Raw genomic sequence first — 10,912 nt, forward strand, 5'->3', positions numbered from 1 at the left:
CCGCCCAGTGACCCGAGGTCTTGGGAACATGCACCCCGCCCGTTCTGCGGTGCTGGCCTGGCACAGGTACCTTAAGCAAACATCAGGGTCGGACCACATCCTTTAAAAAGGAAAGAATTCCTTTTCGTAAAGGATCAAGCCAAAACACACCACCCAAACTTCTAGCCTGCCTTGATTGTCATTCTTGGGCTGGGAGACCCCTTCTTCTCCAAGTTGGCTGTGCTGCAGAAAGGCTTTTGGAAAAACAAATAAATAAACCTGCCAGCTCCTGGCAGACAACTAGAAGTAAAATATGCTGAGGCCTCACTATTAACTGCCCAGGATATAAGGAAGAACTTTAACTTTGGAGCCTAGGATGGGCCCACCTTACAAGGAGTCACAAACGTGAACAGCCAGGGCTGTCTTCCAGGGAGTTCTAGGCAGAAAAGCCACGGCGCTCTGGCGACGTTTGACCACCTCTTGTCACACAGCTGGCGCCTATACCCAACTCTAATGATTCCCACAATGAAATACTGTTGGGAGTTATCCAAAGTATACACAACCCTGTATTAGTTCAAAGATACCTTCCCAGATTATGGAAATGAAATGCTATCCTGTGAGTAGCAGGAAATCTCAAAAAAAAAACAGACCAAAAAAAACAGTGAAGACAAGGCGGCCATTCCCCCAGCAAATTCACCTCAACACAAGAGGCAAGATGCAAACTGAGTCTGCGCACCTCCCGACACGACACTCATCTCACGGACCCTCATCACAGTTCAGGGGACTAACCTCATCACTCACCTAAGGCCTTGCTTTGTTCGAGGCCAGATGCTCAACGTGTGGATGTCCAGCCACAACCCCAACACCCCAGACCTGCAGAACTTGGTGTTAACATGAGCTTTCTGAGGGGGGAAACTGGTTGTATTTTACTCATTTCTGACACTGAAAGGTAGGTCAGTTCAGGCTCAATTTCAACAACTCCGCAGACCTGGTTTACCAGCTGGGTGACCTCCACAAGGGACTTCACTCCTGTTTCCCCAACTTTAAATGGACGTAATAATACTAACAACCACCACAGTAATAACAACAAACATTTTCTAAGCACTTGGCCAGGACTGGGGCAAGCCCTTAACCCTCCCAGGGACTTGCTAAAAGCAGATCATCATATAGACAAGGAAACCAGAACTCGAGGATTCAGGGTGGTGATCAATGGGGTGGGTGAGCAACAGAACACGCTTAACACCGAGTGGGTGCCCCCAAATTGGAGTGCGTGTCACAGTCAGCACAATGTAACACAGCATAGGTAGTGAAAGCTTGAACTGAAGTCCACGCTGGATGTGAACTTTTTCTGAAGGGCCTTTACCCAGCATAGCCTCAGGAGCAGAGGGAAGAGGCCTCAGGCATTACCTGCTCAGGAGTCCTGGCACTTGGCAAGTTTCCCTCCAGCCTCCAGAGGCTGGAAAACCTGTTTGTTGTAAGGTCTTTCTGGAGAACAATTAGGCAGCCAATGACGGGAGTCATAAATGTGGCCACAACCTTTGACCCATGAATGTCACCCTGGAGAATATGATCCAAAAAATTATTTAAAAAGAAAAAATAAAATAAAACGATGTAAATTATCGTGGGAAGAGATCCACAGCAAGAAGCTGCCAAAAGTCCACAGGCCACAACCAGGGAAGGAGAGGCTAACCCTGGCATGTCAGGACGATGGAAGACGCTAGGGCCTGGGTGGGTTCAGTCATGAAGATCATGAGGATCAAGGAGGAAAATGTAAGGGACCAGAAAAAGTCTAGAATGAGACCCCCAATTTTGGGGCACTGATGGGAAGCCATGCTGGAGGCAGCTGCAACCTCTGTAAACAGTTGCCAAATTAGGCAGTCCAGGGTTTTCTGGTGCTGTGGTTTGGGTTTTGTCTGTTTTGTTTTGTGTTTTAAAGAGATTTCATGTCATGTTTGGATACTCCTGGTTTAAGTTTCTTTGTTCAGTTAATTAAATAAATACACAGTTTTAAAGCAAAGAAGAGATCCGAGTTGAGCCCAGTCAGCCCTTGAGATTCCTCCGAGGGAAAGCTGGTTTCTGCAAAGGAAAGAATTCCAACAGAAATCTGAGGTTCTCCTTCCCTCGTTACACGAGATGGGCCCACAAAAGAAGACGGCGTGCCGCACGGCTTCCCTCTGCAGAGAAGCTGCCCTCGATGGGGAGGCTGACAGGGCGGTGGCAGCTGCCTGGACCCAGGAAGCAGCCCCACCTGCCAGGACAGGTGTGGGGGAGGGCGGGGGAGAGGACGGAGGAGGCTCAGCCTAGAGGGAACCCGTTTTAGGCAGGAGAAAGTCCCAGCAGCCACACCCATGGCCCTTTCTTCCTGTCAGGGGGTCACTCTAAGGCCTGGTTTCCTCAGGAACAGACCTGAGACCCAGGCCTGGGCCAACTCCTCCCTGGCAAGAGGCTCACCTAGCAGAACACACACACACAATGTAGGTGCACACACATTCTCTGCACTTACATGCTCTGCACACACACTCTGCACACTCGCACACTACACACCCCCTGCCCCTCCCATCACAGCCTCCACCCTCAGCAGCCTTGTGACCCTTCCCGAAGTCCTCAACCAGCCCAGGTCATAGTGGGACCTCACCCTCATTCTTCCTCCCCAGTTCCAGGGGGAGAGGAACCCGACACCAACTCCCTCCCTCCTCTCAGGAAGATCCTGGTGTGGGGAGGGCGGGGAGAGGAAGGCAAAGTCTCCTTTAATTGTCACACACTTCCTTCAATTCTCAGCTAGACCCTTGCTAGCTTGGGCAAGCCCATTAACCCTCTGGACCTCCTTGTCTGTAAAATGGGTCTAATGACGCCCCAGCTCGCAGCATGTGTAAGGACAGAGGTAAGGCTGTTGGAAGCCTGTTAGAAGGCTGTTGGCACACGGCGCGCACTAGCTGGGACTCCCTACAAGGCGGCAGTTACTGTGACCACCACCATCTCTAAATTACACCTTCAGCGGGGACAGCGGGCTCAGCCGCTGCGCGGAGCCAGAGCTGAGCTGGGAGCAGAGGCAGCGAGGAAGACACACCCCCCCCGAGGCTCCCCTTCCCACCGCGGGGCCCCCATCCCTTTCGGCGACGGCGAGGTCCCCATCTCCACCTGGCGGGAGGGCCCCAGGTTCAGAGAACAGTCCCTCCCCAGGCCTCCCTACCTGGCCTCCGAGCCAACGCCCATTCCGCGGCCGCCGAGCGCAGCGGCCTGGGCGCAGCTGGGCGAGCACTCCGGGGAGCGTCTGACTAGGGCCCCAGCCCCAGGGACGGCGGACCAGAGGTCTCCAGTCCCCCAGCTCCCGCAGGGGCACCCCAGGTGCAGAGAAATGCCACAGCCCCACCTCTCCCCGTGCGGCCCCAGCCCGAACCTTCAACCCGCCGCCCCCCAGAGACGCACTGCCGGGGCGCACGGCGCGGAACTCTCACACGACAGCAGCACCCCAGGGGATGGCTCCCAGGAGGGGCCCAGGCTCCCTTTGTCCTCATCCCTCAGGGACGACGTCCCCCGGCCTCGGAGCCCACACTCAGCCCGCGGCTGCTGGGCGCCGTGGGGTCGCGCGACAGGGAGCTTCAGCCCCCGCGGGGGCGCACGCGCGGGGGCGCGAGGTGTACACCGCCGGCGCCTGGCCCGGCCAGGGCACTCACCGATGGACACGAGCTTGATGTTCTCACGGTCCAGGAACTCGAGCGCCACGGACACGTTCTCGAGCTGCATCTGGCGGAAGGTGGGCCGCTGGTGGTACTTGCGGTACATGTGCTTTTGGCTGAGCACCTCCAGCAGCGCGATGAGCCGCAGCCCGTCGCTCAGGTCGGTCTGCAGGTTCCCTATGCGTTTGTTCACGCACTTGAGGTGCTCGTTGCACCAACGCGTGAACGTGTTCTGCTGGATCTTCTTCCACGGCGCGTCCTCCGCCAGGTCCTTCTCGGTCACCGGCATACTGGCGGCGGAGAGAGCAATATGCACAGCGAGCTGCCGGGGACGGGCGTAGGGAGGCCCAAGGGCCGGGGAAGCGAAAAACCGAAGGGGAGCGGGAGCGGGAGCGGGGCTCGAACTCGCTGCTTCCGAAGCCGCGGCCGGGGCTGCTCTGCGCTCGCCTGCCCGTGGCCGCGCGAGGCGTCTGGCCCCGCGCCTGCGCATTGAGCCGACCCGCCCCTGAAGCCCCGCCCCGTCCCAACCCTCTGGCGGGAGTTCCCGGGCCACGCTCGCCCCCTGCCGCTCAAAGCGGGCACTGCGTCCCACGAACTGCAAGGCGTCACGGGACCCCGCGCTCTGTGCTCACAGCCTCCGCTAAAGGAAGCTAAGCGGGAGACCCGCAAGGAGAGGGTCACCCGGTCCCAGAGCGAGGGGATGTGCAGAGGTAGGAACCTGGACAGAATGGGCAGGGACGGCCGCCTGGGTCACGGGGGAGGGGTTGGCGGGGAGGGGTATTTCATCCACCTACAGGTTCAGTAAGGTTCAATAAGGGCTTTTATTGAGCTCCTGCTGTGTGCCAGGCTCTGTGTTAGGCACTGGGGACACCGTGAAGGAAATGGACATCTTACATTTCATCTTAACTAAACTCATATGAATTATATATTCATAGCATTTATTGAGTGCCTACTGTATGCCAGCCTTCTTAGCGCCTCCCAACCAATGGTAAATAAGAAAAATGTATAACTTAACCTTGAGGAGTTCATAGACTAATAGAAGAGAAAAGTATAAATCAACTATCATAGACAGCTTAATGGTAGTGATAGAAATGAACAACAATTTGCCATGTATATTAGTTTCCTAATGCTGCTGTAACAAATTACCAAAACTTTGTCTTTAAAAATACCACACAGGGCTTCCCTGGTGGCGCAGTGGTTGAGAATCTGCCTGCTAATGCAGGGGACACGGGTTCGAGCCCTGGTCTGGGAAGATCCCACATGCCGCGGAGCAGCTGGGCCCGTGAGCCACAATTGCTGAGCCTGCGCGTCTGGAGCCTGTGCCCCGCGACGGGAGGGGCCGCGATAGAGAAAGGCCCGCGCACCGCGATGAAGGGCGGTCCCCGCACCGCGATGAAGAGTGGCCCCCGCTTGCCGCAACTGGAGAAAGCCCTCGCACGAACCGAAGACCCAACACAGCCAAAAATAAATAAATAAATAAATAAATAAGAAAATCCTTTAAAAAAAAAAAGCACAGCTCCCTCCTTTTAAAAAAAAAAAAAAAATACCACACATTGTTGGCACTTCCCTGGTGGCACAGTGGTTAAGAATCCGCCTGCCAATGCAGGGGACACAGGTTCGAGCCCTGGTCCAGGAGGATCCCACGTGCTGCAGAGCAACTAAGCCCGTGTGCCACAACTACTGAACCCCTTGCACCTAGAGCCCATGCTCCACAACGGGAGAGGCCACCACGATGAGAGACCCGCAGAGAAAGCCCACGCGCAGCAATGAAGACCCAACGCAGCCAAAAATAAATAAATAAACTTAAAAAAAACAAAACAAAAAAAACATACATTATTATCTGTAGTTTAAAGCCCCTCACAGGTCTCACTGAGCTAAAATCAAAGCATTGGCAGGATGCATTCCTTTCTGGAGGCTCTAGGGAAGAACCCATTTCTTTGCCTTTTCCAACTTCTAGAAGCTTCCCAAATTCCTTGGCTGAGGCCTATTCCTCCAACTTCAAAACCAGCAACATCAGGCGGAGTCTTTCTCATGCTGTCATCTCTCAGGTTCTCCACAGTCACATCTTCCTCTAATTCTTTCAAGGACCCAGCTGGGAAGAGGGGGTGGGCAGGATGAATACATATCAAGGGCTTCCAGCGCTAGGAGAAGTCAGCAGATTTGTGGTGACATCCTGTAACAGGTCATTTGTATACAAGGTGAAGTGCTTTCTTCAGACAGATTGCCTCACTGACTGGAAATGCTCAAAACCGCCTTGGGGGAAAGACGGTATTGCCTGGCCCTGGCCCATTGTTGGGATCAGTAACTATTTGAAGTCTTATTCCCCTCCTTAGTGGTTAAGTGAGGACATTTGCTGGAGGTCAGCGGGTAAGGACTAGACAAAGCTGGACTTGTACCTGGGTTTAACGCCCAAGTCTGTACTATGCCTAAAAGCCCCCATGCTGTTCCCAGCCTGGGCCTTGCCTTTGTCCACACAATCTGAGCAGCAGATTCACTAGAGGCAGTTCAGGTAATCTTACTTACCCCATGCCCAAGGCTTCTGGTTCCTCATGCTTTCCTCCATCCAAAGGCATCCGTCAAAACTTATCAGCCAGCGTCTCACTCCGAAGGGGACCTCCTCCCTGCTAGGTGAGACTGGAGCTAATGTGATCAACTCAGCTCACTCGGCAGCTGATAATATACTCAGGTTCTCCTTTCTTAGGAGATATTTCTGTTTTCACCAGGTCTTGACACATAACTAAGTTCTGCATCTAAATATCCAGTCCACTTCACTCTGAGCTGAGACATCCCTGTCTTAGGATGAAGCTGGTGAATCTCTCCAGTCAATCAGAAGACACTTAAGAGCTCTCTAGGAAGCAGTTTATGAGGAGTGAAGGGGATTCAGCAACCTTGGTGGAGGAGGGTGGTCAGTGGCTTTGGTGACAAGGAGAGGAAGCAGACAAGGTCTTCAAATGGCTCTTTATCAATATGTGATAAAAGATGAGGGCTGAACAACTCAGGGCAGGCATTTCTGCAGGGAGCGTTTTAGCCAATGCATTCCACAGTTTTGCTGACAAGGCCTTCACTTCAAACACCCAATCTGTTTTCTAAATTTTTTCCTAGGCTTCTTTGATCTCTTCTTGGTAGAACCATCCAGAATGGAAGAGTGTAGAGAAGCAAAAGGCTCAGGCTTTCGGTGTGAAGGTGTGAATTCTGGCTATCCTGGCTCGATGACCTTGAACAAATAACCTCAGCAAGCCTGTTTTCTCATCCAGGAAATGGAGCCAACACATCAACTCCTGGGGTTATTAAATAATGCAGGCAAAACTCTTAGCAGAGTGCCTGGAATACCATGAGCGCTCAATAAATGTAACTGAAAACTGGGCAAAATTACCAGAGACTTCTCAACCAGACCCTGAAAAATCTAGAATTAGCTGCATTTTCCCAGACTCCAGTCTGCCTCTGTAAGACGCCAAGGCTCCTCTCCATGTCTGTTACCCACAGACGTTGACACCAATCTGTTCCAGCCCCGCCAGATCCCAGTCAGAATGAACTGACCAAGAAAACATAAGTAGAGCAGTAACCCCTACATGTCAGGATGGACCTGACAAGACAACAGCAAATTCACAGACATCCACAAGGAAGAGTCTACCTGTACCTGAAGACAAACATCGGGTGGAAGGTTGGAGCACGGTGAGCCTGCTTCTCAAAGTTGTGCGATTTGCCAGGTCAGCCCATGAGAGTAGGATTGGAAGGAGCCCTTCTACCCAGGCACGTGTGCAGAAGTTCCTCCAATCCCACCTCCAGGCCTTTGCTCAGGCAGTCTCTCCGTCAAGAGTGCTCTCATCTCTCCCCTCCAACTTGGAAAAAGCGTGCCCATCCCCCAGTCCCCTCATTCTCACAGCTTGTGTGGTCCCAATGCTTGTTTTATGCTGAAGTTTACTTGCTGTTTTCACTTGCTGAAGGAGGGCAACTGTCATCTCTGTCCCCTTGCAAGATGCAAGGGGTTTAAGACCTAACAGAGCCTGCACTGTCCAACATAAGTATGATGAGAGCCACACTGTAACTTTAAATGTTCTAATGATACCAAAGAGTTATTAAGTACCCTTTAAAAAGTAAAAGGGAGCTTCCCAGTTTCCACCCCTGGTCTGGGAGCTAGATCCCACGTGCATACCGTAACTAAGAGTTCGCATGCCACAACTAAGGAGCTGGCGAGCCACAACTAAGGAGTCTGCCTGCCACAACTGAGACCCAATGCAACCAAATAAATTTAAAAAAAAAAGAGGTGTAATAATAATAATGGTAGTATAGTTGTAATAGTAATAATAATAACAGAGGCTTCTGCTTCTTAAGTAGCGTTATTCTCATTTAATCATCACAACAACTCCAGGAGGTGTTGTTATTATCCCCATTTTACAGGTAAGGAAACTGAGGCTGAGAGGAGTAGTCATATGCCTAAGGTCACAGAGTGACAGAGACTGGATACTAAGTAAAGGCTAAGAGAGGCAGTAGTCATGATTAAGAGCAGGGACCTGCAGCTGCCCCTGACTTTATTTCCTTACCTGTAATCTACATTAACAACGTACCTCCTAGGAGTTTCTGACAAATGGTAAACTAGATGTATAGCACTTAGCATGTACGTGTCAGCTGAGAGAGCTGATACTGCTATTATTGTCATGATTATGTGACAATGTGAGTGGACGTCAAAGAGGAAGACTGAAAGTTCCAGGTTTAGAAGCCTGCTTTCCAAAGGGAACAGAGGCGAAGACGAAGAACCAGGACTTGAAAAATAAATTTTTGTTCTCCCCAGATGCATCTTTCCCCCAGGGCAGGGCCCTTCTCAGCTGTAATTTTACACCAGTGTCCACACCCTGCCAGAAAGGAAGAGAGCAAAATGTAAATGAGAATATTTACTCTGTCTCCACCCCCTAGAGAAAGAGGAGCTGGTTCTCTTAGCAGCTCCCTGGAGAAGTGGGAGGGTTCACCCTCCACTGCCGGCCCCGCCTGCAAAGGTCCTGGGACCATGTGAGTGCGGTGCTGGAAGGAAGCCCACTCTGGTGGGGAGAGGGGGGAGGGCTGCTGGGAGATCTGGCCTTCCCCCAAAAAGGTGGCAAAAGGCAGCGGCATTTTGCAGGAGCCCCACCAGCCAGCCCTGCCCTGACATTAGGTGGCGGCTGCTGGGAGGAGGCACAGATCTTCACCCCAGCTCTCCCACTCACCCACCTCCTAAGGTGGAAATCAAAATGGGCAGAGCAGTGATCATGAAAGCCATTCTTTACTGGATTCACACAATGGGCTACGTGACTGTGGTTTTAGCTCTATTCTCTCCTTTGATCCTACAGCTGCAGTGACTGGCCACTTCCTAGTGCTAGGTACTGAGCTAAGCATGTCTGTGAGTTATCTTTTTTAATCGTCTCAAAAACACTGTGAGCTTGGTGCTATTGTTATCAGCCCCATATTACAAGTAGGGAAATTGAGGCTGCAAAAAAAAAAAAAAATCAGTTCACCTTCTCAGAGTCCCTTGGGAATTAGGTGTCAGATTCTGGATTCAAACCCTGGTCTCACCAACTCCAGAGGCCAGTTCTGAGTCTCTAAGCTCATCAGGCTCTCAGAGCCCACAGCCCTGACTTCCAGGAGCACAGTTTGTCCAGCGATGGCAAAGGAATGAAGGCAGTGGCCACTATCCACTGGACGTCTGTGTTGTTCATTCAGCAGGTGCGGGAGTCAGGGTCTGCTGAGGACCTTGGCTTCCTCCCTCGAGGCCTTCCCTTCCCAGCCCAAGGTGGAACTCACTGCCCCATATTCCACCCCAGACTTGCTGGAATCACCAAAAAAAAAAAAAAAAAGAAAAATTAGTTTGCAAATGACTGGGCCCTCTTCCTCCACACAGTCTGGCTTTGGCTTCTCTGGAAGATTTATGTGTTAGGTCTGGTTTGTTTTTTTAAAGTGCAGACAAATGCCACAGGGCACTTTTCAGCTAAAGAAAACCCTGTCTAGCCACTGCTCACCTGGAAAGCCCAGTCTGCCTTCCAACTGGAACAGAACTGCCCCTTTGTGGATGGCTGGACAGCTGACAAAGCCCTTTTCCATCCTTATCTCATGCACTCCCTCCGCCCCCACTGCTCCGAGGGCCAGGATTAGTAGTATTACTCTCAGAGCACTCAAGGACAGGGACTGTTTATCCCCTGGGTCTAAGAGAGTGGAGGCACTGAATTGCCGGGCAGGAAGCTCCAGGCCACATGGTTAGCGTCAGGGTCAGAGCTCAACATTTCTTTAGAGTCTTCTGACTCTAAAGCCTTCTCTAGGGCTCCTTTTGGATATTCGAGGATGTTTACTGCACTGTTTCTAACAGCCACGTGCCCCTCACTGGTGGGTCCCTCACATGCACTGTAGCCTTGCTCCTCACAGTGTGGTCCCGCCAGCAGCTCGGGCAGTACCTGGGGGTGTGCAGACCTCAGGTGCCACCCTGGACCTGCTGAATCCAAAGCTGCAGTTTAACAAGATCCCCACGGCGATTCATGTGCTCATTAAAGTTGCTAAGTCCCACATCACAGTACATCCATCTGGTGGACCACCTTGGCACTTTTTACAAAGGGATGTGATGGATCTACATAGGCTGATGTAAAAGGATCTCAGAACTTATTGTTATGCGGGGAAAAAGAAAAGCAAGTTACAGATCAATATGAATTTGTATGATTCAATTTGTATACACATTAAAAATAATAATAACACTAGTACACGTTAATATATGCACAGAGTTGATCAGCCAGGCAGCCTACTAGGGTGCTAGTCTAGAAGGGGAACCCAAACAGCACTGAACTAGATCAAAACACAGTGCCAGTTAACTCAGGTTTCCACACGGGACAGACCTGTGGTAACCAGTGCTCAGAGGGAAATGGCCTCCTCTGGGGGAAACTAGAACATTCCCCTCTTGGGCACTAGGAGCAACTCTAGGCTGTGCCACCATGCCAGAGTCCAGCTAGGCGACGATTCTCTCAGGTCCGTGGTCTGTCACCTTAGTCCTTGGTCAGAGATGCGTGCCACCCCGAGACCTAGTGATTTGTTAGTGCGTCACCTGAATCTTAGCCCATAATACAGCCCCCAAGAAACTGACTGCTCGGACTTCCCTGGCGGTCCAGTGGTTAAGACTCCGTGCTTCCAATGCAGGGGGCACAGGTTCGATCCCTGGTCAGGGAAGTAAGATCCCACATGCCACGCGGCACGGCCAAAAAAAAAAGAAACTGACTGCTTGGACAACTACAATTCCAGGACAATTC

General features: G+C 51.8%; 1 protein-coding gene across 4 annotated transcripts in view; it reads right to left on the bottom strand.

The window, feature by feature from the left end:
• The window catches only part of FLNB (filamin B), a 151,689-nt gene extending 147,576 nt beyond the window's left edge, over positions 1–4,113 (bottom strand). For 3 of the 4 annotated variants that reach the window (XM_057554654.1, XM_057554653.1, XM_057554652.1), the window contains exon 1: positions 3,654–4,112. In XM_057554654.1, coding sequence (XP_057410637.1) covers positions 3,654–3,945 — 292 coding nt within the window. In that variant the 5' untranslated portion in view covers positions 3,946–4,112. Of the gene's footprint in view, positions 1–3,653 lie in introns of all 4 variants that reach the window. The other variant, XM_057554651.1, reaches the window with a different exon arrangement.
• Between the last annotated feature and the right edge of the window lie 6,799 nt (positions 4,114–10,912).

Source organism: Balaenoptera acutorostrata, chromosome 10, assembly GCF_949987535.1.
Source record: "Balaenoptera acutorostrata chromosome 10, mBalAcu1.1, whole genome shotgun sequence".
Taxonomy (NCBI): domain Eukaryota; kingdom Metazoa; phylum Chordata; class Mammalia; order Artiodactyla; family Balaenopteridae; genus Balaenoptera; species Balaenoptera acutorostrata.